Source organism: Halichoerus grypus, chromosome 10, assembly GCF_964656455.1.
Source record: "Halichoerus grypus chromosome 10, mHalGry1.hap1.1, whole genome shotgun sequence".
NCBI lineage: Eukaryota > Metazoa > Chordata > Mammalia > Carnivora > Phocidae > Halichoerus > Halichoerus grypus.
Window position 1 is genome coordinate 44,065,341 of NC_135721.1, and position 27,339 is coordinate 44,092,679.

The 27,339-nt window shown below is 38.6% G+C and overlaps 1 protein-coding gene and 1 pseudogene across 2 annotated transcripts; one reads left to right on the forward strand and one right to left on the reverse strand.

The window, feature by feature from the left end:
- Positions 1-392: 392 nt before the first annotated feature.
- LOC118518892 (eukaryotic translation initiation factor 3 subunit L pseudogene) lies at positions 393-4,738 on the reverse strand (annotated as a pseudogene).
- A 2,105-nt stretch (positions 4,739-6,843) lies between these two features.
- On the forward strand, positions 6,844-26,878 carry LOC118518889 (lithostathine-like). Of its 2 annotated transcripts, none has more exons than XM_036065913.2 (6): positions 6,844-7,267; positions 24,451-24,538; positions 25,097-25,215; positions 25,418-25,555; positions 26,176-26,302; positions 26,587-26,878. In XM_036065913.2, exons 2-6 carry the CDS (start codon positions 24,463-24,465, stop codon positions 26,652-26,654), a joined length of 528 nt encoding a protein of 175 aa, XP_035921806.2. In that variant the 5' UTR covers positions 6,844-7,267; positions 24,451-24,462; the 3' UTR covers positions 26,655-26,878. The 2 variants fall into 2 exon arrangements, with proteins under 2 accessions (XP_035921806.2, XP_035921810.2); XM_036065917.2 differs by having other exon boundaries at positions 6,857-6,971.
- The last annotated feature ends 461 nt before the right edge of the window (positions 26,879-27,339 follow it).

Genomic DNA, 27,339 nt, shown 5'->3' on the forward strand with positions numbered 1-27,339 from the left:
CGGGGACCAGTTGAAATAGGGTCCCCTACTCCTCCGCCATCTTTCCAGCTTCACATTTTTTTGAGGGAAAAAAACGGGACTCCTAATGTTGGTCAGTCTTTTTACAGATAAGAAAATGGAGGCCATGGGCATTTAAGCGCCTTATTTTTCGATCTCCTTAAACAGCATTGACCCAAGAAACAGCCTGTAACCCAGATGATCTTTTTTTTTTTTTTTCTGACTCCAAAGATCTTTTACTGAGACCTATTTAAAGCATTTCAGTCCTTAATTCAAATAAACTTCAACTCAACTGAATGGCTGATGGCTGATCTAGGTAAAGGCTTCACAGTGACAAAAATATGCTCTACCTACAGAGACCTCAAAATAAGTTCCTAACTAGAGTGTGAATGTACTCAGGGTCTCTGTCCCATCTTCTTCAGGGTTTGACTGAGCTCCTCAAATTTGTGAATCTGCTGGATAAAGAAATCCCCATAGTGCCTGGCGACCTTGGTGTCTGTGATGTGGATCATGTCCTTATTGATGTAGAAGTCAACCTCAGAGGCCGACTGAAATTTGCCATCAAGGGCAGAGATGCCACTGGTCCACACCAGGTTCTTCATCTTGTGCTTGAAGACAAGGAGCTGGATCCAGAACTCCTGCTCTATGAGGTCTAGGAAGCCAGCCAGCTTGGTCACAGGCATCGTGGTGTAGAGTTTGAGGAAGCTGCGGTTGGTAGAGAGCTGGGCCTGCTGCTGCACTTCATTGGAAAACACCTTCAGCTGCTGCAGGAAAGGCTCCTTGTGGTAGTTGGAGTGCACATTGTCGTAGTTGGGGACCAAAGGCAACAGGAATTTGGGGCACGAGTAGCTGAAAAGTTCCTCATAGACTTTCTCATAGACCTACGCATTTTTAACATGTGTTCACCCTTCTGCATGCATAGCATCTTGTCCCCATATTTCTCCCACAGCTGCATGCGGTACATGGTGAGGGCGATGGCCAGCAGTACATGCATCTGCTCATTCTGCTTGTTAATCATCTCATACTTGTATGTGGTCCTCTGGAACATGCTCTTGGTCCTCTGGATGTGGAGAAGTATGTTGGCAAAGACCCAGATGGCATCCTGGTAGTGACACATCATCAAATATGCAAAACTGACATAGTATTTGTGGTGACCTGGCACTCAGGCACCCGAGAATACATGCTCTTCTTATTCAGTTCGATATTCTCCAGTACCTTGATGGCCTGGTAGTAATCCCCCAACAGGGAGTGCAGACGCAGAAGCCCCACCAGGCTGAAATACCCAAACATCTTGTAAAAGGTGTGCCGTCCATACTCCCGCCAGCCACACTCTCAGAGTCACCTCTGCTTGCATACACCTCCAGCTGCTGGTTAATATTGGACATGTCTACCAGGGAGTGAAGGACATTGAGGACACTGTGAACATTCCAGATTTTGGGATTGTCTCAGCTAAATGCAAGTGATGGCAGCTGACTCTTGTTATAGCAAGCTCTGAATAAACAGTCTATTTGTTGTAATATGGTGGTCTTTGTTTATTTCCACATAGTGCATTATCTCTGGGTGAGAAAACACAGGAAGCGGAGATAATGTGATTTCCAGCACTTTGCATGCTTCAAGATGTGGAAGAATGATCAAAAAAGTTTTTCCTGGGGACTGGTATTCACAAATGGATGAGGAAACAGATCCAGAGAAAGGAAGCAAATCTTGCAATGATGTGGGAAACAATCTAGAGAAGAGGGATGTTCACAACACCAAGGTCAATTGAACCATCTCACTCTCTTGTTCTAAAAATATAAATTAGAACCTGGGGCACCAGAGTGGCTCAGTTGGTTGAGCATCTGACTTTGGCTCAGGTCATGATCTCAAGGTCCTGGGATGGAACCCTACATCTGGCAACTGGCTCCTAGTTCAGCAGGGAGTCTGCTTCTCCCTCTCTAACTGCCCCTCCCCCACACCTCGTGCTCTCACATGCTCTCTCTCCACATAAATGAATAAAATCTTTAAATATATATATAATATATAATATATACATATATATAAATTAGAACCATAAGAGATGCTGAGAAGAGATAAAGGAGTATGCATCCCTAAACAAGAATCCTGCAATAACAACAACAAAAAAATAGCTGAGCATACAAACCCCTGACCCCAAGCCATCTCTACAAGTAAACTGCACTGCAGTTTTTGCTGAGATGGCATAATTTCCACTTCCCTAAAGTGTAATGAATTTCCTTTGTGAAATAAGTTGGTACCTAAAGTGAACATTTTGACAAATTTCAGAGAAACTGTAAAAATCCCTAATGTTACTCAATTCTTTACTCATGGACCAAAGCAAAATGGTGATTAAGTATGAGGCATTCACAGGCAATCCTGTGAAATAGATACTGTTCAAAGATAATGTATAGAAAAAGGTAAAATCAGACTCTCATACTGATTGAACACATGTTAAAAATTTTATTTTACTCATATGAGGGAAGCAGGCAGAAATTATAAGCAGTTCAAAAGAAAAGTCAAAACAGCACAGATTTATTTATATGGGTAAAAGAAATGTCAAAATGAATTGCAAATGGGACAAAATGAATTGCAAATGGGACTGTTTTGCCCACAGGTGGGTGGGAGTGGGATCACATCACTACTAGATGGGAACATATACATCACCTACAATTTATATAAAGAGTTGCAAAATAGCTCAAAGACAATGACAATGAGCATGGCTAGACTCTGATGATCCAAAGGGTATGCTGTAGATGGTGCGTAGTTTTCTACTGAAATAAAGAAACATGTTCTTTATTTAACTCTACCAGAGAGAAATTCACAGGGTTAATAGAGTCAGAAATAAAATCATTCCTGAAAAGGCACTGAATAACAAGAGTATGGCTTGAGTCTATGTCAGAGCTGCTCAATTTGGAGTGACCCTGTGAAAATAGTTAGAACTACCTAAGTACTACAGATTTGTATGTGTCACTTAAAAGGCCTAAAAGGGCTACATGTCAAACTCTAGATACATAAAACAGAGTCCACTCCCACACTTCCACCCTGCCCTGACATCTCTACCCCAAGTTTATTATTTATCTTTTATATTTTAGGTCCTAAGACTTTCCTTCAGCAATATTGAATGAATCACCTCCATATGTGGGGCCTTGCTCTCTCTCTCTGCTATGAATTCAGAGATGGCAAAATTTACTTCTTCCTCAGATGATATTACCCACCCCTCTGTCTCAGACTTGTGTGGCAAAAAAAGTTGATGGCAGGTATAAACATACTGAAATCCCTGGGGTATAACTGTTTGTTTTCTGGTTCCGAAGCAAGCAGCACAGAAAGGATGGGTAAAATGAAAGCTTTTCAGATTAGCAGGACAAAATTGAGAGGAGTTGGTACTACCTGTGGTGGGAGGGTGAGTGATACAGGTCATAAACGCTTTGTTTCTGCAAAAGCCCTATCCTCCAAAGACCACCAGAGACAAGGTTTTACATGGGCAAAATCAGATATAATAACTCAAGTCAGCAAGGGAAGGTACCCCAAAGGAACTATGTGCTGCTATCCAAGAGGGAGGAGAAATGCATCTTTTGTAAAATTGCGTTCCTAATGAAAGATTCTGAGAAGGGTCCCATTTCTGTATTGGGTGCTATTTCTGAGGTAGGATTAGGAGAAGCAGCAATTAACTAGTGATTCAGTGCTATCATGATGTGAGGGAGGATTACCAGTTGGGTGTCCCTGGTAATAGATAGGAATAGCAAATGGACCTAGAGATATCATTGATAAGAAAGCAGTAGTCACTCGAAGAGGGGATCACTGGGCATTAAAGACTTCTCAGAAGCACATTGTGAGTGCTTCGAAGAGAGCAACCTGAATTCTCATGCCTACCAACTTATAGTTCCTTCCCCATGGTGGCAGTTCCAAAGGGCCATGTTAGCTTTATTCTCTAAGCAGGCCTGTTGAAAGAATCCTAGAGAACAGGGAGTTCATAAAATGTTGGCAATTTGTTGGCAGAATGGCAACTACATCCTCTGAGAAATCATGAAATGAACTCCCTGCACAGTAGGAAATTTGTGTATTAACTTTTGACTCCCTGGAAACTACTAATAGCTTAATGTTGACTGGAAGCCTTATCAGTAACATGCATAGTCTATTAACACATTTTTTATGTTATACACATTATACACTGTATTTTTATAATAAAGTAAGCTAGAGAAGAGAAAATGTTAATAAAATCATAAGAGAAAATACATTTAGAGTACCGTACTGCAAAAAAATGTGTATATAAGTGGGCCCATGCAGTTCAAATCCATATTGTTTAAGGGTTAACTGTATTAAAGCTATAAATAGATGTATGGTAACAAACATTTCATTAAATGCTCTTCTGTGTCAGACATTGTGCCATTATAGATATTATCTCGTATTTGGAGTACTCAAGAATTATAGAAGTACTTATCAAGGTTTTTAATGTCATGAATTAGATATGGGATGGTATAGTAGGGTTGCTAATTCTATATTTTATTAAAAAACAAAGTAAAATAGGGATGCCTGGGTACCTCAGTCGGTTAAGTGTCCGACTCTTGGTTTTGACTCAAGTCATGATCTCATGGGTCGTGGGATCAAGTCCTGCATTGGCTCTGTGCTCAGTGGGGAGTCTGAGATTCTCTCCCTTTGGCTCCTCCCCCACCTCTCTCTCTCTCTAAAATAAGCAAATCTTAAAAAAAAAAAACCAAAGAATAAAACAGAACTTACCATCTATCCTCATCATTATTTATAAATACAAGATATTCTAATACTTCCAAATATATTAAAAACATAATCACAGGGGAAAATTTTAATGAGCTAGCTTTATCTCACCAAATTCTTTATTTTTCCCTGAAGAACATAGTACAAGCAGTTCAGAGCTGCTATTACAGAACACTCAAGATTTGCAGAAGTGGAAAGAAGACCTTCACTGATTTAAGTCAGAACACCAGTAGTCACTTCTTTCTTACTTGGTTGGTTATGGCTTCCTTCATCACAAAAGGATGAGATATTAAACGATATAATGTGACAGCTGTTATGCTGAATTTCTCTTGCCCTGAAAAAAATTGCCTATAATGAAGATATGGCAGTGACATCTGCAGGCTGTGTGTTCATTTGGGAAGAAGGCTCCACATGTTCCAGACAAAACAGATGCTTATTGTGTTCCCCAGGGACTCTCTCACAAATTTCTGCCTTTGTATCAGTTTCCCCTCTTCTCTTTCAAAAACAGATCCTACTATTTTACCTGTAAAGCAGCCACTGAATTAAATGTTCTCCCAAGAACCACTGTGTTTAGGTTGGCAATTCTGGGTTTTAACACAACTGTCACCACTGACTCCTTGCAGTTGATATGAACCACAGTAGCATGCTATGCTAAACAAGGGACAAGAAAACAGTAGGATATGAAAATATCTACAATAGTGTAGACTACTTCTCTAGGAAGCAGCTCACATGGCCAAGCAAGAGTATGACAGATAAGACACCACAGTTCTAAGTGTTGTCATTCACTCTCCTTGAATCCAAGTGAGAGGATTGGGCAGTTTTATAATTTCAAAGAAGAGAAAATGATGGTAAAGGATGCATAGAACTGAGTTGGAACTAGTAAATTCACTCCAAGATAAAAGTGAGGGAGATTCAGGGGCGCCTGGGTGGCTCAGTCGGTTAAGCGTCTGCCTTCCACTCAGGTCATGATCTCCGGGTCCTGGGATCAAGCCCCACGTGGGGCTCCCTGCTCAGCCGAGAGCCCGCTTTTCCCTCTCCCTCTGCCTCTCCTCCTGCTTGTGCTCTCTTGCTCTCTCTCTGACAAATAAATAAAATCTAAAAAAAACTTAGAGCAATATTGACACCTCTGCTCAAATTAATTAATAAATATCCTTCTCAGTAGACTCTCTTGTCAAGGAAAAGTTCTTGTTTATTTAACTCCCTTTTCCAAAGAAACCATATGAACGAATAAAAGTCTAAAATAGTACAGTAAAATATATCTTCAACCAACCTGCCACAAGTCCACATGACAAACTTAGCAGAAACACAAAATCTGGATCAAATAAAAGAAAGAAGCTACAGAGAACACTTTACATGTTGATCACAGTGCAGAGGTCTGAATATAGATGAAAGGAAAGAAAAGGCCTTGAAAACAACCCTTTTTTGAAATGATGAAAGCAGAAGGAGAGACATAGGAGTTCTCCATTTTGGTAATTTCATTTTACTCTTTATAATGAAAATTTCAAGTACAGACAAAGGCAGAGAAAATAATGTAATAAACAACATGTGTCCATTCCTCAGATTTAACAATATTCAACTATAAATGAAGCAGGCAGAACAGATTTGGAGATACACTGGGTCTCTGGTGGTAGATCAGTTCCCTACATAAAATTAGCTCAGCTTCTATATTTTTACTTATACAAACAACCAAACAAAAACCCTACTGCTAAAACCATTAGGGTTCTTCACTCAGGAAGAGTCCTAAATGATACGAGATGAAGCAGGGCAGAGAATACTGGGCAACAATGAGCTGAGATTCAGGTTTGCAGGTTCAGGTGAAAGTCAATTGAAGTAAGTTAATAACAATGCAACCAAAAGTTTGGGGACCAAGGGGATTTCACAGTCACTCACTTGCCACCATGAAACTTGCTCTCCTCAAAGCAAGGTAAAGGATTAACTCTGAGGTAGCCTCACACTTCTAATCAAGGGAGCACATACAGCCCTCTGGCAGATGGTATTGCAAATTTGGCAAGCACTAAGAGAGAGCTTACCCGAATTAAAATTACCAGCAGCCAACTGTCAGTTCACTCCAGATACCACTGCCACCTCCCACACTCAAAAAACACAAGATCTAACCAAGATTACAAACCACAAATTCAGTCACTAAGTGAAAAATGAAAAGTATCCAGGGAAGCGAAGAAAGAAGCTGAGTGGAATCCTCCAGTATTTTTTCTAAGGCAAAATAACGACACAGATAGAACTTCTACTCAAAGGTATGTAAAACGACAATCTGGCCTTGGATCTCTGTAAATACACTGTGTCAAACAAAAAGAAGGACATAGACATTAGAAGTGAAGTTCAAGTACAGAATACATGTTGAAATCCAAGAAAAAAAAAAACCCAGAAGAAAACTTTTGCAAAATTGTCTTTGTATTCTCAAAAGAACTAGAAGCTATCAATGAAGAGAGTACTGAAGATGGAAGATACAACGACATGGAGAAAAAGTTATGATGGTAATATTTTTTCTTATTCTTGAACTTCCTTCATCTAGCTCCACGTCATCTTGACAGTAAGTATTCTTTTTCTTTTTCTAGAACTCAGAAGGTTCTGGATTCAGATAGTCCTTTATTATAAAGTTTTATTTTTTCCTTGACTAATTTTTCTATTCTTTTTGTTCTGTTTTTCTTCTTCAATTGGATGAATTAGAAATCTTTTGGTCTCTATGGCCTGTATTCCATATATATCATCTTTTTATTAAGATTTAGAAGAAAAACAAAAAACAAAATTTATCATAGATCTGAAAGTAAGGAAGCACTAAGGACTAGACCTAAGATGACAAAGAAGCATATCAGTAACTTTGAGGACAGGCTTGAGAAATGGTGAAAATGTAATGGAAGACTAAAAAATAATTTAGTATAAACAAACTAACAAATAAATACCTGAACCCAGGTAGAAAGATCTTATGTTCTACAAAGGAGGGGGAAATTACATTACTCTCACTCTTCTCCACAAAATATTAGATTCCAGAAGAAAAGAGACCATTTGCATAAAAAGCTAAGGGGAAGGTCTATTCTAATAGAATTTCATAACCAGCCAAGATATCATTTTTAGATTTAAATAATGGGAAGTAAAGGCTCAATATTTGTAGTACTCACAAACTCTTTAAAAAAAAAAATAAAGCAGTTCACTTTTTCTTTAATTAACTAAAGTTCATATTCTATTCAAATTTCTTCAGAATTTTCCTATTTTTTTCTATTCCAAGATTCTCCTGCATTCCTGACTCACAAAACTGTAATAAAGTAAGTATTTGTTGCTCTAAGCTGCTAGTTTTGGGGCATTTTGTTACATAGCAATAGGTAAGCTATTAATTACAATTGTGTAGCCCCAAATTAGGTAGTGTGGTTTTTCCACTCTGCTTGCACTTTTCCTAAGTATTAATTTACTATATCTATTCCCTTTGCATTTTCACCTAATGTTTTGAATTGATTTCAATAAACTGCATGGTTTGAGCATTTTAATTTCACTAGTGAGCCTTTCTGTTCCGTGACCTCTGACTTGGAATCTACCATTATATCAAGGCAATTTCCCACAGCAACAGCATTATTATCAATGGTGGCTGCCACAATTCTCACAAAGTCTCCCTCCCAATTCTGGGGGCTAAGGATGTGTAAATAGTTTTCCTGAAGGTGCTCAGCTGGTTCGTTAGGAGGGATTTGTTATTTTTACACAGAGTAAATATGCTGAAGAAGCCTTGGAAATAATTTGAAGAGTAAGGTAAATTTCCAAAGAAAATTTAGAACTCCACCCTGAACATAAGCAGAAATTGCTATCAGTGCCGGTCACAAGCTGATCCAGAAGCATTTCTTGATCAACAGACCAACCTTTGACTCTTCTCAGACTGACTTCTAGATATAACTGCAGCTGACCCCTCATTTTGTGTTTCTTCTGACCTCTAGCCACAGTCACAGACTGAAGCTTAACACTGTAACCTGTTTCACAAGTGTAGGGTGTCAGGGGGTTGTGGTTGTGTTAACATTGCCTAGTCCCATTTCTGGGCAGCTACAACTCAGCTAGGATTACTCAACTGGTATAGAGGTGGGAAAGAACAACTCAGAAAATAAACAGTGTTCAGATGGTATTTATGGGAAAAACATAAATCATTGACCTCAAGTCAACAAGTGGTTATTGAAGACTTAACTATGTGCCAGGTTCTACCCCAGGTGCTATGAAAAATAAAACAATGACTAAGACTCAGTTCTTGACAAAAACCTTTGAGACACATTTACTCATGAGTGATAGAGTCACAATTTTTCCTCACAAAGAGAGCACGGTGGAAAGGATGACACCATGAGGCAGATGCAAGTAAGAATGCTGATGACTATACTCGCAAGTGGATGATAAGTTTTGTGTGAGGCCCACACCATGTCATGTACTAGAGGAAAATTTTACTTCTTATATAAAAACTAATGTTTAGAGTTTTTTTTTTATAGTTTCCATAAATAATAACCACAAATTTGGCAACTTAAAAATACGTTTTATCATCTCACAGTTCTGTGGGTGAGAGATCTGGGCAGAGCATGGCTCAGCTGTTTTTCTTTTTAAGCTTTTTTAAAATTTATTTATTTGAGAGAGGGAGAGAGAGAGAGAGAGTTAGAGAGAGCACAGCGGGGTGAAGAGCAGAGGGAAAAGCAGACTCCCCGCTGAGCAGGGAGCCTGATGCAGGACCTGGGATCATGACCAAGAGCTGAAGGCAGACACTTAACCAACTGAGCCACCGAGGCGTCCCTCAGCTGTTTTTCTACCCCAGGTTTCATAAGGCTGAAACCAACATGGCAGTAGGGCTGTATCCCTTATCTAGAGGCTCTAGGATGAATCTATGTCTCAGCTCATTCAGCTTATTGGCGATATTCAGTTCCTTGTGATGTGGGACTGAGGACCCTGTTGTCTTGCTGGCTGTCAGCTAGGGGCTGTTTTCAGATTCTAGAGAGTAACTACATTCCTTAGCTCATGTCCCTCTTCCATTTTCAAAGACAGCAGTGATAAGTCAAGTTCTTCTCACACTTAAGATCTCTCTGTCCTCCCCTCCTGCCTCATCTTTCCTGACTTCTACTGCATCTCTTTGACTTTTCTGCCTTCTTCTTCTCCTTTTAAGGGTGTATGTGATTAAATTATGCCCACCCAGATAATCCAAGATTATCTTCTTATTTTAAAGTTAGCTTCTTAGTAGCTTTATTATATGTGCAAAGTTCTTTTACCACAATACCTAGCTTAGCGTTTGAATAACCAGGGGCAGAAATATTGGGGGTGGGGTGGGGAACATCTTTAAAATTTTGCCAACCCCAATTCTCAACAGAGCTCCTGCACTGAAAAAATGCTGATTTGTTCCTTCAATACAAAATCCATAAATCACAGATTCTTCCAGGGCTGGAAATTTGCAGAAAATGGGGTGAAATGATGGGAACTGTTAATCCCATACAAATGTAAAGACTAGAATGATTTTGCTGTTTAAATATCAGTTCTATTTGGAGCCAGCAATCACAGATGTCAACTATGTGTTTTAAAAAAAAAATCAATACATTCCTGGAGTGATGATCAGTTAGAAGGGTTATAAATTTCATGTATGGCTTACAAGAAATGGATAGGGAAACTTGCCCAGTATATTGACTATTTTGTCTTTGAAACGTAGCCATCAATTATAAAGGCCTCTTATGCAGAAGAAACCAGATTTATGACTGTTTGGAGGAGGAGCAGGGGTATAAGCCTTCACTGAGCTTTGACTTGGGGCCAGAAATTGGTGAGTCATTATTATAATCATGTCTTTTGGCTTTATGTGTCAGCAGAGTAGGTTTCTTGTCCTCCCTGTGTTTTCCTCCCAGGGCAGAGACAAAGGAGGTGAGGAGGTAAGGAGGCCCAGCAGGCTCAGCTAGCCAAGACTTGCCATGAGGCTGTTCATTTCAGGAGGCCAGGCTGCCATGGGAATTTTTATTATAGATGGAAGAAACAAAGACGCTCATCATTTTGGCCATTTGAAAAACACTTCTTGATTTTCCAGGTTTATATTTTTTCCTATTTGGATAATATGCAGCAGGTCTTCATTAGGGTGAACAGATAGCTTGCTAACTTCTCTTTTATGAAGTTTCGCTTAGGAACACATGCCATGGTTTTAAATCAGGGAAAATTGGGTGCAGGATCTTCCCTTTAGAGCCTTAAACAAAATGAAGATATTTTATTTTAAAATACAATCACTTAATTTAATAATTTAAAATGTTTAGGTTTGCCTGTTTGTTTTCATTATAAAACAGGGCAATCAATGCCTCTAGCCACTTTCTTAGAGTGAGAGTTGGAACAGTGCCAGGGAAGGTAGCACCGGCCTTGGGTGAAGGACTGCACTGCTAAAAGCTGGAGCCGATCACTACTGTCTAGGAAACTGGCTAGAAAGTGGGTAATTTCCTGAGAAACTCTACGGCCAAATGTAACCATGTGTAAAAAAGGGAATATCACCTCTACAAAGGTGAACCATTAATTTTATTTTCATTTTTGAGGAGTACTTTACCACGGTTGAAAAAAACTAGGTACATATATATACACATATATGCATCTATACAAACATATGCGTGTATACATACACATACACGTGTGTGTACATGTATGCATGAGGTTTGCTCCTACTTTTGGCCCCGTCTTCTTGGATTCCTACCACCACCCCTTGTTTTTGAAGGGAGCTTTCTTTATTACTGTCTTCTTTATCCTTTAAGAGTTTTTTCATGCATATAAAAGCAAGTATTAATATATTGTCTTATCTCCTTTGTACACAAAATACAATATACTCTGGTCTGTACCTTTTTTTCACTTATAATCATACCTTAGAAATTTTTCTCATCAGTGCATAAACAGCTTCTACATTCTTTTTTATAGCTACATAGTATGGGTCCTCAATTCCTCATCTGCATTTCAGAAAAACAAAATAAAACTTTAAATTGCTCAGTATTTCACTCCTAGATATATATCTAAGAATAGAGTGTACACGGACATACTATAAGACATGTGATGTTCCTAGCAGCACTATTCTTAAAGCCAAACAGTGAAAATTACCCAAATGTCCATCAGTAGAAGAAAAGATAAATAAATTGCAGTATATCCATGTAATGAAACGCTAGACAGAAATTAGAATGAACAATCTACAATTACACAAAATAATTTGAACATATCTCACAAACACAAAGTTAATTGAGAGAAGCCAGACACTAGACAGTACATATTTTATGATTCTATTTATATCAAGAACAGAAAGATGCCAAACTCATTTATGTATTTGAAGCCAGGGTTCTGTGGAAGCAAGCAGGGGTGGAGCTCCTGGGATGTTGGTAATTACTATTTTCTGATCTGGGCTCTGGATGCACTGATGTATTGTTATTGAAAACTCATTAAACTATGCATTTACCATTTGTGAATTTTTATATATGATAAATAGTTTAAAGAAAAAGGAAGAAGAAAAAGGCGTTAAAAACCAAGTATTTTGGGGGCACCTGGGAGGCTTAGTTGGTTAAGCTCCCGACTCTTGGTTTCGGCTCAGGTCATGATCTCGGGGTTCTGGGATTGAGTCCCATGTGTAGGTCTACACTCAGCGTGGAGTCTGCTTGTCCCTCTCCCTCTGCTCCTCCCCGTGCTCCTTCTCTCATAAATAAATAAAATCTTTAAAAAAAAAAACCCCACACAAGTATGTTTATCATTCACTTGATAATTATATTGGTTTCCTATTATTGCCTGAGCAGATTACCACAAACTTATATTCTTTAAATAGAACAAATTTATTATCTGCAATTCTGTCGTTTCTGCAACACAGGCTGTGGTTCTCTGCTCCAGGTCTCCCAAAGCTAAAATCTAAGTGTCTTCCTTTGTGGAGGCTCTAGGGGAGAATCTGCTTTCAAACTCACTCATGTTTTTAGCAGAATTCAGTTCCTTGCATCTGTCAGTCTGAATTCTCCATTTTTTTAACCTATTTTTTTTATTATGTTATGTTAATCACCATACATTACATCATTAGTTTTTGATGTAGTGTTCCATGATTCATTGTTTGCGTATAACACTCAGTGCTCCATGCAGGACGTGCCCTCTTTAATACCCATCACCAGGCTAACCCATCTTCCCACCTCCCTCCCCTCCAGAACCCTCAGTTTGTTTTTCAGAGTCCATAGTCTTTCATGGTTCATCTCCCCCTCTGACTTCCCCCTTTCATTCTTCCCCTCCTGCTATCTTCTTCTTCTTCTTTTTTTTAACATATAATGTATTATTTGTTTCAGAGGTACAGGTCTGTGATTCAACAGTCTTGCACAATTCACAGCGCTCACCATAGCACATACCCTCCCCAATGTCTATCACCCAGCCACCCCATCCCTCCCACCCCTCACCACTCCAGCAACCCTCAGTTTGTTTCCTGAGATTAAGAATTCTTCATATCAGTGAGGTCATATGATACATGTCTTTCTCTGATTGACTTACTTCGCTCAGCATAATATCCTCCAGTTCCATACACGTCATTGCAAATGGCAAGATTTCATTTTTTTTGATGGCTGCGTAATATTCCATTGTATATATATATATATATATATATATATATATATATATATATACACCACATCTTTATCCATTCATCTGTCGATGGACATCTTGGCTCTTTCCACAGTTTGGCTATTGTGGACATTGCTGCTATAAACATCGGGGTGCACGTACCCCTTCGGATCCCTACATTTGTATCTTTGGGGTAAATACCCAGTAGTGCAATTGCTGGATCATATGGTAGCTCTATTTTCAACTTTTTGAAGAACCTCCATACTGTTTTCCAGAGTGGTTGCACCAGCTTGCATTCCCACCAACAGTGTAGGAGGGTTCCCCTTTCTCCGCATCCCTGCCAACATCTGTCATTTCCTGACTTGTTAATTTTAGCCATTCTGACTGGTGTGAGGTGATATCTCATTGAGGTTTTGATTTGGATTTCCCTGATGCCGAGCGATGTTGAGCACTTTTTCATGTGTCTGTTGGCCGTTTGGATGTCTTCTTTGGAAAAATATCTGTTCATGTCTTCTGCCCATTTCTTGATTGGATCATTTGTTCTTTGGGTGTTGAGTTTAAGAAGTTCTTTATAGATTTTGGATACTAGCCCTTTATCTGATATGTCATTTGCAAATATCTTCTCCCATTCTGTCAGTTGTCTTTTGGTTTTGTTGACTGTTTCTTTTGCTGTGCAAAAGCTTTTTATCTTGATGAGGTCCCAATAGTTCATTTTTGCCCTTGCTTCCCTTGCCTTTGGCGATGTTTCTAGGAAGAAGTTGCTGTGGCTAAGGTCAACAAGGTTGCTGCCTGTGTTCTCCTTTAGGATGTTGATGGACTCCTGTCTCACATTTAGGTCTTTCAACCATTTTGAGTCTATTTTTGTGTGTGGTGTAAGGAAATGGTCCAGTTTCATTCTTCATTTCTTTGTTGGCTTTAGGTCTCTCTTAATCCTTAAGGACATCTGTATTCCTTTTGCCCCCTCCACCTTAAACCAGCAGCGGTGCATATAGTCCTTCTCTGTGACTTTCCTTTCTATCACATCTCTTCCTCTTCTCTTCTGGCTTCCTCTTCTTTCAGCCAGAGATGGTCATCTACTTTTAATGTCTCATGTAATTATATTGGATTCACCCAGAAAATACATGATAATCTCCCCATCTCCATGTCCCTAATGTTAATTACATTTGTAAAGTTCCTTTTGTCATGTAACCAAATATATGCAACCTAATGTAATGTCCCATAATCCTAGAACTCATAGGTTCCAGGGATTAGGGCATGGACACCTTGAGGGACCACTATTCTTCCCAATCCGGTGATGCAATCTCACCCTGTCTGAGCTGACCTGAAGTGAAGATACTTCAAAATGTATGGTCTTTATATACCATTTAATGTGATTTTTCAAACATATTGCTGCAGAATGTTAATGTGGTGGATAAAGAGGTGCTGTCCTAGTCTCTCCTGGGAGTGTCATATAATGGACAATTACCATAGTACCTTTTAATCCAAAAATTCTGAATTCTGAAACACATCTGATTCAGGGACTGTGAACTGGTCTTTCATTGAATAGAAGCATCGTAGTTTATTCTGCTCTCCTGATATATATTTAGCTTATTTCTATTCTTCTCCTCTTACTACTAGTCTTGTAACAAGAAACCTTGAACATAGTTAATTTTGCATTGTATGTAAATATATTTGTATAATAAATACCAAGAAGTAAAACTTTGGGATCAAAGGATATATGCATTTTCTTATTTTTGATATATATGGCCAAATTGCCCGAAAGGGAGGCATCACGTTAATTTATCTTCTCTCACTTCATGTGTGAAGATTCTGCTTCCTCACAGTCCTGCTCATACAGTTTATAATCAAACTTGCAGATCTTTGCCACTATGATAGATTCAGTACAGTTTTACTTTAATTAAGGGACTTTACTTTTTGAGAAGTTTTAATTTTACAGAAAAACTGAGCAGAACGCACAGAGTTCCTATATGATTCAGTGCAGTTTTAATTTGCAATTATTTTATTATGTGAGCATACTTTTAATAGATTGATCATACTGTAGTATGAAGAATATTGTAATTCCTTTACTGTGAAATATTTGTTTATATTCCCTACAATTTTTATTGAATTATTGATATTTTTAAATTGATTTATAGAAAATCATTACATATTGTGTACATTTTTGGTATAAGTTAAAAACGGTTGTTCCCAGATTTGTCTTTTGACTGCTTACTTTATCAGACATTTTTCATTACAGAAGTGTTTTACTTTTATGTAAAATGTTATTAATATACCCTTCTATAATTTATTGGTTTTTATCATACTAAGAATTGCTTTCTGTAGATTGCTTATATATATGAATTAGGAATCCAAGTTCTAATTCTGAGCATATACTTTATCAAATACAACATACAAAAGTTGGCTACATTCCAGTAAAGGCCTTCATATACTACATGCATTGATATATTAAGGTTTTGTGAGGTGCATATTCATAAACCCTATAGCAAGATGGATGAGACTAGCAAGGGAAATATGTTCACTAATTATGCATAGGACCAACATATGAGGCTTCATTAAGTATTAAAGTCCTGAACATAGATGGTATTTGTTTACATCATAGGCATGTAACTATCACCGTGCTCTTCACTTAAAGGATGAGTCTTTGTCAGAATGCAGGGACCTTGCTCAGATAAGATCTTTTGTTCCAGGCATAATTTTTAATCTTTTCCTAAGTAGTTAGCATAGAGAGACAAAAAGCACCCATAACAGGAAAGTGAAATTGAGAGGAATGTATATTTCTGAGCTTTCTTGTTCTTATAAAGCTTTTGAAAATATTAGAGAATCAGCAAGTGTCATAAGACAGGAGAAGGAAAAGAATGGAAGAAAGTATTGGGGGAGAATTAATAGGTGTCAGAAGAGAGGAATAAAAGAATAGAAGAGAAGGAGGAAAAATTCTGAAGGATCAGCAAATTTTAGATTTGAGTGGAAGGAGAAAAAGGGGGAATTGACGGATATTAAAAAAAGAAGAAGATACTATGGCGGAGGAGAGGGAGGAAAATCTTGGAACCTGGACTGTCTGGAATTTGAGATCGACATTAAATGTGCATGTGGCCCTGGACCTTGGACCAAGACTCCAGTCATGAACATGGGACTGACCTAGGATATGTACATTGGATCTGGACTATAGGCATGGACCATAAATCTGTACTGAATATGGACAATGGAATTGGACATTGGACCTTTTACCTGCACTTTTCATAATTTCAAATTTAGATGTTAGACCAAGACCTGGATCTCACATATTGGAGCTTAATCTGAACATATCATCTATACTTGGACATTGGAATGGGATATAAGACCCAAAACTTGGATCTGAATTTGTCTAGAACACTGAATCTGACCTTAATTATGTTCCATGGTCATGAACTTGGGTGTTTTCCCCTGACATTGACCTAGACATCTAATCTTAGACTTGGGACTTAGTCTGGACCTGGACATAGAACTTGGACTTCAATTCTAAACATAGATGCGAAATTGGACTTTAGAAATTTACCATGATCTTGGAACTTTACCTTGACCTGGACATCGAATCCGTAAATCAGAAATGAATTTGACCTATATCTTAGACCTGGTATTAGACCTGGATCTTGAATCTGGACAAGATCCAGAGTGGAAATATACCTAGGAATGCAACCTTGGACATGGTCTTTATCCTTGTATAGATATGAACTTTGGACCAGCCTTTGCACCTGGACCTAGACTTCACCTTGGTCATGGATGCTGACTGTGGATCTCTGACCTGAAAGTAGATTTTGGATGGAGAACCTGGACCTGTATAGTCTAGTTTCTTAAACACAACATTCAGTTGGAATTTATATTTTTTTGAACAGGCAATAAGTTACTTTGGAGAAGAGTGTCTGAGACTGAACTTCTTTCTTCTTATACAGCTTTTTTCAATAAATGATGCTTTAACTCATCTTAACTTGCTACAACTATTTGAAAAAAATCACATTTGAAATGAATGTGCTTTTTTGAGCTCCTTTGGTTAGTCTGGGTTTACTACTAAACATCTGTTTCTTAGTTCCAATTGGAACAAAAATTATGAAAATCAATGCCCTTTGGAATCAGACCAACTTGTTAACTGTCTGCTAAGATCAGGTCACACCACTCCTGTTTTATGCTCTCAAAATCCTATACTTACTCTTCAGTGCTCTTACCATATTATAATTAAATAATTAATTATGTTATTGTTTGAATAATTTCTTTCTAATTTTGTATCTACCAGTTGTCAGCAAATTATACTCAGTGGTCCAAAATCTGGTTCACTGCCTGTTTTTATACGGCCGATAAACTAAGAATTTTTTTTACATTTTTAAATGGTTAGAAAATAATCAAAAGAAGAATATTTTGATATTGTAAAAATGTTGTATGGTGGACAGATGGTAACTACACTTATCATGACGAGCAATGAGTAATGTATAGAATTGTTGAATCAATATGTTGTACACCTGAAACTAATAACATTTTATGTTAATTATATTTCAGTAAGAAAGAATATTTTGTGACACATAAAAATGATATGAAATTCAGAGTTCAGTGCTCATAATTAATGTTCAACTAGAATACAAATGTGTTTATCATTTGCATATTGTTTTTGGCTGCTTTCATGCTACAATGGCAGAATTGAGAGACAGTATGGCCCACAGAGCCCAAACTATTTACTATCTGGCCCTTTACAAAAGTTTGCTGATCCTTGTCCTACACAGCAAAGATGAAGACCATTTTTGTCATTATTAGGACTGTATTCAGATTTTAGAGATTTTATTTATTTATTTATTTATTTATTTATTTATTTATTTATATTTATTTATCTATTTAAAAGATTTTATTTATTTATTTGAGAGAGAGAGAGAGAACACAAGTGGGGGGGTACAGGAAGAGGGACAAGCAGACTCCCCGCTGAGCAAGGAGCCCCATGCTGAGCTTGATCTCAGAACCCAGCGATCATGACCTGAGGGGAAGGCAGACGCTCAACTCAACTGACTAAGCCACCCAGGCACCCCTATTTATTTATTATTATAAAGATTTTATTTATTTATTTTGAGAGAGAGAGGGAGAACGAGCAGAGGGAGGGAGGGGGTGGAGGGAGAGGGAGAAGCAGGCTAGCAGGCTCCCCACTGAGCAGGGAACCCTGGGATCTTGACCTGAGCTGAAGGCTGACGCTTAACCGACTGAGTCACCCAGGTGCCCCCAGATTTTAGAGATTTTAAAATATGACAAATTACACATCTTAAAATCAACTTAATGTCGTAAATTTCCACCAATATAGGAAAGGATGCATAGTTTTGAAATATTTAGATGAGTAAATACTACAATGCAGTTAAAATCAAAGAATTAGAACTATCTCAAAGTAAATTTTAAAACCTAAGGCCAAATGAAAAAAAAAATTCTAGAATGTTATAAAAATTTGGCACATGAATGTTAATCTAGAAAGATGAAATAATACCATATAGGGTTGACATAGCTATACACAATAAATGCTCAAAAATGTAAATTGGAAGGATTAGAAAATTCCTAATGGAGAAGTAAGAAGAAGTGAGAATTACATAAGAAGTAAAAAGTAACTGCTATGCTATTTCTTCATTGCTTTTTCTGTCTGCTTTTTTATTTCTTAAAAAAAAATAAAGATGTGAAGATGGCAAGATATCATCGCTGTTCATTCTAGATGGTGAATACGTAGATGTTTACTGTTTTCTGTTTCATAAAAATAATTCATAATAAAAAGAAAACATAGCTATGAAAGCATTTCTGATTTTTATTTTTATTTGTTTCTAAAAGAAATATGTACTCTGGAAATGCATTTCAGATCTGCAGAGTTGCCATCAACAAACCAATTATAACTGATGATAATCAGTTAGAAACATAATCTTAATTTTTTCCCAAATGAAGATAACTTTTGTATTATGACTAGTTTATCCTAAAAGAAAATAAATAACGAACAATAGCCTTTATAAAATACACAATAAATATATTAGAAGAACTAACATGATAAGCAACAGGAACTGTTCTAAGACCAATGTGAGGCACTGAAACCAAATAAAAATTGAGTTTCCTGATAAAAACTTTATTGCCCCAATAACTGCACAGTGATAAAATAGTTACTGTTCATTACTTACATATGATTAACCAAGTGTCAGCAGCTATCAACTCTCCAAGTCTCTGACAACTTCCCTCCTTGGCCTCAGGGACTTTGAGGTTTGTCCAGCCCGCCTTGTTTCACAAAGTGTATGGGGTCTCATTTTATTCCTTTCCCATTTGTTCTGACAGTCTTAGGATAAGGTGAAAGGACCAAAGTAGCAGCCTGGGTATTTGGTTAATATATCCCAATAGGCTGTGCTTTAATGATAAATCTCCAATAAAATATGTTTCAAGGTTATTTTTGATATGAGTTCTCCTGAGTCATCTTCCAGGAACTCTTCACATTTCACCATCCTTGGAAGAAATAGCCTAGATTCCCACAAAGTGATTATTTCCCCCTTGTATTAATTCCAAGAATAACTATACTAAGGCTTATCTGCAAATACTGTTGGACTTGGAAGTTGATAGGTATGAAAAGTACAAGTTGGACATCATATCTTTTGGCAAAGAAAACTTCTTAGAGCTCAATCTTGGTTACTCCAAAAGTAAGGATTTCTTTCTCACCACCAAGAAGTGGTCTGTAAATAACCTAAAACCAGCTTTTTAAGTAAATTTCTCAGGCCCGGTTAATGGGGATAGTTAGGAAGAACAATTACAAATAAAACAATAACAACTAAATTTTACTGAATTTAGTGACCTGTCATATAAAACAAAAGTCTTACATTGCAGTTAAGGATATTATAACCTTAAGGTTTATTATAAGTATAACATTATTTCAATTAAAATAGAAACAAAACTGAGTTTTAATAACTTCTAATAGGAAGATCTGAGTTTAAATGCCTTCTACCTAGCAATGGGGAAGATTCAGAAGGACAGGAAATCAAGTACAGCTTGAAAAGGAGAAGAGAAATTTTGGAGTGCCTATAAGTCCACCTCTTTTTTTTTTTTTTTAAAGATTTTATTTATTTGACAGAGAGAGACACAGCAAGAGAGGGAACACAAGCAGGGGGAGGGGGAGAGGGAGAAGCAGGCTTCCCGCCAAGCAGGGAGCCCGATGCGGGGCTCGGTCCCAGGACCCTGGGATCATGACCTGAGCCGAAGGCAGAGGCTTAACGACTGAGCCACCCAGGCGCCCCAGGCCATTATAAGTCCACCTCTTACAGATAAATGAAGGACTCAGAGGTTTTCCATCTTCAAAACTATTTAAGCTCTGCTTTGAAAGGTGGAGTCTGATGATCACTCTTTTTAACTCTGAAGATATAATTTTTTTCTGGTTGGACAGAGAAAATCAATTACCGCATTGTTTTTCCTTGTTAACTGTTTACATATCTAAGTGTTAAATATTTATTTATAATACTTTAATATTTTATTTGAGTTTGTAAAATTTATTTTTAATATGTATTTTTATATATGATTGAACATGAATATTGTTCTATATTATGATATTTCTATTTTATGGTAATGATGAGAAAATACATATATGTTATTATTGATAGTGAACATGTAAGTTAAACTATAACTTTCTATCTGGAAAATTTTAAACATATAAAAATTGGAAGAATAGTATAATGTTCTTACATCTTACACTTAGATTCAGTAATTGTTACCAGATTGTAATATATTTGCTTTATTTCCTGTTGACCTCTCCTCCCTCCACACACAGACATTTTCTTGAATAATTTGAAAATAAGTTGTATATATCATGACATTTCACCTCTAAATACTTCACTATAAGTATCAGAAGTATAAGGAAATTCACTAACTATAATAACATTATCACAAGAAAAAAATTAAAATTCTGGGATTATCAAATATCAGCCCATATTCATATTTCACAGTTGTCCCTGAAATAACTTACTTTATTAATCAAGACCCAATTAAAATTTACTCACTTGATTAGGTTACTATATCTCTTTAGGTTATATTAATCTAAAATGGATTCTTTGCTCCATTTCACTGAGTTTTCAAGAATTTGAGAACATACTCCATTCTAGATTTGTAATTGCCATTACTCATTTCTCAAATAATTCTTTTAATGTAGCAAGATTATCTCTCAATCATCTTAATTATCATATTTGCGTGATACATTATTTTTTATACTTTTATTTTTTCAAAATTTTCAAATTCATTAGATATATTAGCTGTCCTCCAAATTACAGCAAATGACAGTTTTCCAAATGTTTCCACACTGCACAATGTAGGTGTCCATTTTTCTGACCTCCAATAATACTTTACTCCATCCTCAGCCCATTTCCAAGCCAATAACACATATTTTGTTTTTTGTTGTTGTTCTTCTTTTTCTTTCTTTTTTGTTTTGAGCTTCCTTTGTTCTTTTTTTTTATTATTATGTTAGCCACCATACAGTACATCATTAGTTTTTTTTTATTATGCTATGTTAATCACCATACATTACATCCTTTGTTTTTGATGTAATGTTCCATGATTCATTGTTTGCATATAATACCCAGTGCTCCATGCAGTGCATGCCCTCTTTAATACCCATCAGCAGGCTAACCCATCCCCCCACCCCCCTCCCCTCTAGAACCCTCAGTTTGTTTCTCAGAGTCCATAGTCTTTCATGGTTCCTCTCCTCCTCCAATTTCCCCCCCTTCATTCTTTCTTCCTTCTATCTTTTTCTTTTTTTTTTTTTTTAAACATATAATGTATTATTTGTTTCAGAGGTACAGGTCTGTGATTCAACAGTCTTACACAATTCATAGCTCTCATCATAGCACATACCCTCCCCAATGTCTATCACCCAGCCACCCCATCCCTCCCATCCCCCCCCACTCCAGCAACCCTCAGTTTGTTTCCTGAGATTAAGAATTCCTCATATCAGTGAGGTCATATGATACATGTCTTTCTCTGATTGACTTATTTTACTCAGCATAATACCCTCCAGTTCCATCCACGTCATTGCAAATGGCAAGATTTCATTCCTTTTGATGGCTGCATAATATTCCTGTGTGTGTGTGTGTGTGTGTGTGTGTGTGTGTGTGTGTGTGTGTATACACCACATCTTTATCCATTCATCTGTCGATGGACATCTTGGCTTTTACATCATTAGTTTTTGATGTAGTGTTCCATGATTCAGTGTTTGTGTATAACACCCAGTGCTCCATGCAATAAGTGCCCTCCTTAATACCCATCACCGGGCTCACCCATCCACCCACTCCCCTCCCCTCTGAAACTCTCAGTTTGTTTCCCGGAGTCCATAGTCTCTCATGGTTCATCTCCCCCTCTGACTCCCCCCACTTCATTTTTCCCTTCCTTCTCCTATGTCCTCCATGCTATTCCTTATGTTCCACAAATAAGTGAAACCATATGATAATTGTCTTTCTCTGTTTGACTTATTTCACTTAGCATAATCTCCTCCAGTTCTTTTAAACTTTAATTTCTACTGAGTTCTCACTATAGTTATGGCTTTGGATTTACGTATTTTTGCATATATTTTGTGACATAATACTTTCTTTTCCCTTTTTAACAAAAGAATCTGTTAGCTATATTTCTTATTAGATTATTTTTGGGTTCTACTGACATTGGATTCTGAGGACATGAATCAATTATGAGCTTAACTGCATGATCTCATCACAAATCCCTACCATAGATGTTTACACACAGGCTGGTCTAAAAACCTATTGTGAGAGTCAGGGTATGTAGAAAATCCCAGCATAACTTTGTCCAGGACTGGCCAAACCAAACCTGAAACACATAGTATGAGCCACATGTTTCTTGTTATTGCCAAAATTGCCAACTCAGAAGTAAATCTGACCTAGGAACTTTTCTCAGTATCCATACATGAAACTGGACCCTCTCCCAGTAAGAATGTAACAGAAATAAATGTCTTTTCATCTAGAGCCAAATGATAGTCTTTGCAAGGGAGGTTGTTAGCAGCCCAGGGTAGTGAACATCTTGACGTCGCACCTCTAACTTAAATGCAATATAGGACGATATCTACAATTTCATCCAATTCCTGTTCTGACCCTTCTTTAACCCTCATTTTTTTTTTTTCCTTTGGCTCTGCATCATTTAACTCTAATCCTCCTTATGCTCTAATTTCCATTGCCTCTTATTTTATCCCATTGTAATTATCCATTAGGTAAGCTCCATCTCTCAGGAGACTAGCAAGGCAAGTTTAAGCATCTGATTTTCCATAATATCTTGGCTCAACTATTGAATCATCAGATGATTCTGAGTTTTCTTTAAAATTAACCACCATGTTTAAGAGGCAACCCTGAAATATCATCTCCACTCTTGGCTTTAGTTCCTTCTATGCTCTCACCTATGAGACCTGTGATACTTGTAATTGCCATACTTGCCTCCACTTATCACCCCAAATTGTTTAATTTAACTGCACAAGACAGGAAGAAGTACATATGTATGCCTACAGAAGGGAGTTCTTGAGATATCAACCAGAAGAATTACTCCATTAGATGTTCCCCTTTTTTAATACTACAATTTGTGCCAACAGCCCCTAACACAGAAGAGGCAGGGAAAGAACAAACTTCACCTGTTCCTTGGGAAAGTTCTGACCTGCAAACAGGAAAGAGGAAATATTTGTGGCAATTCCCAGCCTTTGATGGGAAGAGACTCCTCCCTGTGGTGGTAATCTCCTTGAACCAATGCCAAGCACCTCCCATGACCCCTGTCCCCTCCACAATCCTGTAATTCATTTCAGTGCCCCTCCTTCAAATTTTCTTATAAAAGCCCAGTCTTCTCTGACCTGAGAAACCATTGCAAATCCCTGCAAGACAGGTGAGTAGAAGCTGAGAGAAGATGAGACCCATGACAGGAATTATACTGTACATACTTGGGGGAAGGTACAGGAGGATCCCTGTCAGAAACACAGGAGCTCTGGTCTCAGCACAGGCAAGCTTGTCAGTTCTCAGGGGGTAGGAGGGCCACAGATTTCCAGTTCTTCCCAGAGCTATACAAGGGGATAGATGTCACTGAGATCAATTTGTTCCTAGGGGACTAAACAATGGAAAGACAAGGAAGAGGAGTGGCATCTCTGCATGCCCTCTCTCCAATCATGCTTTCCTTAGTGATCTCTGATTGCTTCCTCAGATCATAGACACGATGCTGCCTCCCATGGCCCTCCCCAGCCTGTCCTGGATGCTGCTTTCCTGCCTGATGCTCCTGGCTCGGGTCCAAGGTGAGCTTTCGCTGTTCCTAACACTGGGTCCTTGTGAATGCTCAGGGCCAAGAAGAAGAGGAAGGCCCCCGTGGTAAAGTGGTGACACATATCCTCACACAAAGAAACTGCCTATAACTTGTCCATCATTACTCCTTCCTTCAGGGTAACTAGGGGTGGCCAGCATCACCGTGGGCCACTAGCACTGCAAGGAGGTCATTTCCATTTTGTCCCAGCACTCTAATTTGTGTTGGTAGGTGAAAGAGGAAAAGCGTGAAGGGTCAGTAATGAGATACAGGGAAGGAAAATGAGGACCCAGTGCAAGAATGGTCAACCTAGAGTGGGGAAGGGTTGGACTTTGAAAGGGAAGGATGAAAAGAAAAGAGAAGGTTCCCCATTTAGTGGGGTTGGTTCAAGATCAAGAAATCTTGAAAGTGTTGGCAATGGAGAGAGGCAGTCAGGATTTTGGCATCATTTCCCAAGCACTGGCTTCATACATATTCCCCTAGGTCACCTCCCTACCCTGATCCCCACTCTCCTATTTACTTCTTCCTTCTCTTTTATTTCCTCCCACCCTAGGTGAAGACTCCCAGAAGGATGTGCCCGCTCCACGGATCAGCTGTCCCAAAGGCTCCAAGGCTTATGCCTCCCACTGCTATGCCTTGTTTATGACACCAAAATCCTGGATGGATGCAGATGTGAGTACTTGGATTTCAGTTAGGGGTTTTAAGGGAAAGTACGTAAGAGACCTGAGGGGGGTCAGTTCCATTCTCCAGAATTTCTTGGGAGCAAGACTGAGCACCCACACCTTTTGCATATATACCCCTTCTCCCCTACCTCTGCCTACCCTCCCCCCAATGATGTCTCAGCCTCCCCCGAGTCTCTCCTTTCCCCACACAGATGGCCTGCCAGAAGAGGTCCTCGGGACACCTTGTGTCTGTGCTCACTGGGTCTGAGGCAAACTTTGTGGCCTCCCTAGTCAAGAACAGTGCGAACACCTACTCAAATATCTGGATTGGGCTCCATGACCCCACAGAGGTATGAACTCATCTTCTCTTCATAACCTCTCAAGATGCTATTGCCCCCCCCCCCCCAAGCCCACTCCCTGTCCCCTGTACCTGCCCAGTAAATGCCTTAAAGAGCCCTGGAGCTCAGAGATCCAGGAGGACATGAGGGGGAAAGGGAGGGCTCTGTAGCGGCTCACCAGCTGAGTTTTGTGGAAGTCCCTTGTCTCCAGCTGAAGTTAATCTGCCTCCTGTCATGCTTGTACACAATTTGCACATGAGGCCTTGTAATTCAGTTCTCTGAGCTTCACAGAGTCTGCACATATTGTGCTGAGGGAATCCTAAGTGAAGATAGGATCCATTTTTGCTCTATAGAACAGACACTGTCTTTGAGGTTCAGGGGGTAATTACAAATGCACCACTAGTTGCTGTTGAGTCAGTAACACGTTACTCTGGGTGGTTCTGTAGGTCTTTGTGATTACTGGTTTGGAATCTGCCAATAAGAGGAAGGAGCTGGGAAGAGTTTCCCAGAGGAGAGCTCTGGCTCCAGGGGAGCATCTAGATGAGCAGAGCAAATTTGGTGATGCTGGGGAGGGGTTCATGCAAGGAGAACTCTCATGGCTATTCAACCTCACCACACTCCATCTTCTATAGGGCTATGAGCCCAATGCAGGTGGATGGGAGTGGAGTAGCAATGATGTGCTGAATTACTTTGCCTGGGAGAGAGACCCCTCCACCATCGCAAACCCTGGCTATTGTGGGAGTCTGTCAAGAAGCACAGGTAAGTAAGAGAGGAGCTACTTTCTGCCCAGACTTTTCCATCCTCTTTTTCTCCATTTCTCGGCATGACCTTTAGAGAATCCTCCTGAGGTAGGAAATGTAGTGTTGGTTTGTCTTCCCCCATCCCCTGTCATCTCTCTTTTCTTTGAGTCTCCCTCCTCTGGAGCAGGACACTGATGAGGATGAGGGAGAGGCTTTGGATCCTAGGGCAGGATCTGGGATGCCTCTCACGTGGGTTCAAGAGCTCCACCAGCCACATCTACCTGAGCTCCTTTGTCTCTCTAGGATATCTGAGATGGAAAGATTACAACTGTTTTATGAGCCTACCCTATGTCTGCAAGTTCAAGGACTAGTTCTGGGGAGACGTGAGGAACCTGAGTTTTGCACGCAACTCATCATGGACATGGGACCAAGTGTAAAGAATACCCCTGCAAGAAACATTCTCCTATACCTCTAAACATGACCACCTCATTATGACCTTCCCTTCTTCTCAGCCTCATTTAAAACTCCTCTGTGTCTTCCATAATTTAGGTTTCAAATGGCAAAATAAAAAATAAATAAATTTAGTCTGTAATTACCTCTCTTGTGTGCTTCTGTCTCATAGAGAAACTCCGAGGAGGAGGAAGTGGTTGGGGGAGGAGACTCTGTGGGTCTTCTTTTTGCCCATTTTAACCCTGGTTTCTGGAAGAGTAACTAAATATGTATCACTACCAGCAAGTTTGTGATGACATGTTTCAATACTGTTCATGTAGGATTTGGGTTGTGCACCTTGTTCTCCCACACATTTTGCTGCACACAAATTCCTCCAGGTCTCTGATGGCATGATACAACCAGTCTAGAGGTTCAGATAATGTTTAGAACAGTACTTCCTAACTATCGGAGTGAAGGAAAATGAATAGGTTTCATCAATTTTTGAAAAATAGACTACAAATAAATCTAAAAATTAAATGGATAAAACAGATAATCAAAATGCAGACCTAATTTTTTTTATTAGTTTTGACAGACATATGAGTGATTTGTCAAATTACTGTACAATTT

Coding starts and splice junctions, on each gene's coding strand:
- LOC118518889 (XM_036065913.2), top strand. CDS start 24,463: ATGCTGCCTCCCATGGCCCTCCCCAGCCTGTCCTGGATGCTGCTTTCC. Junction 25,216..25,417: donor AATCCTGGATGGATGCAGAT/GTGAGTACTTGG, acceptor TTCCCCACACAG/ATGGCCTGCCAGAAGAGGTC. Junction 25,556..26,175: donor GGCTCCATGACCCCACAGAG/GTATGAACTCAT, acceptor CATCTTCTATAG/GGCTATGAGCCCAATGCAGG.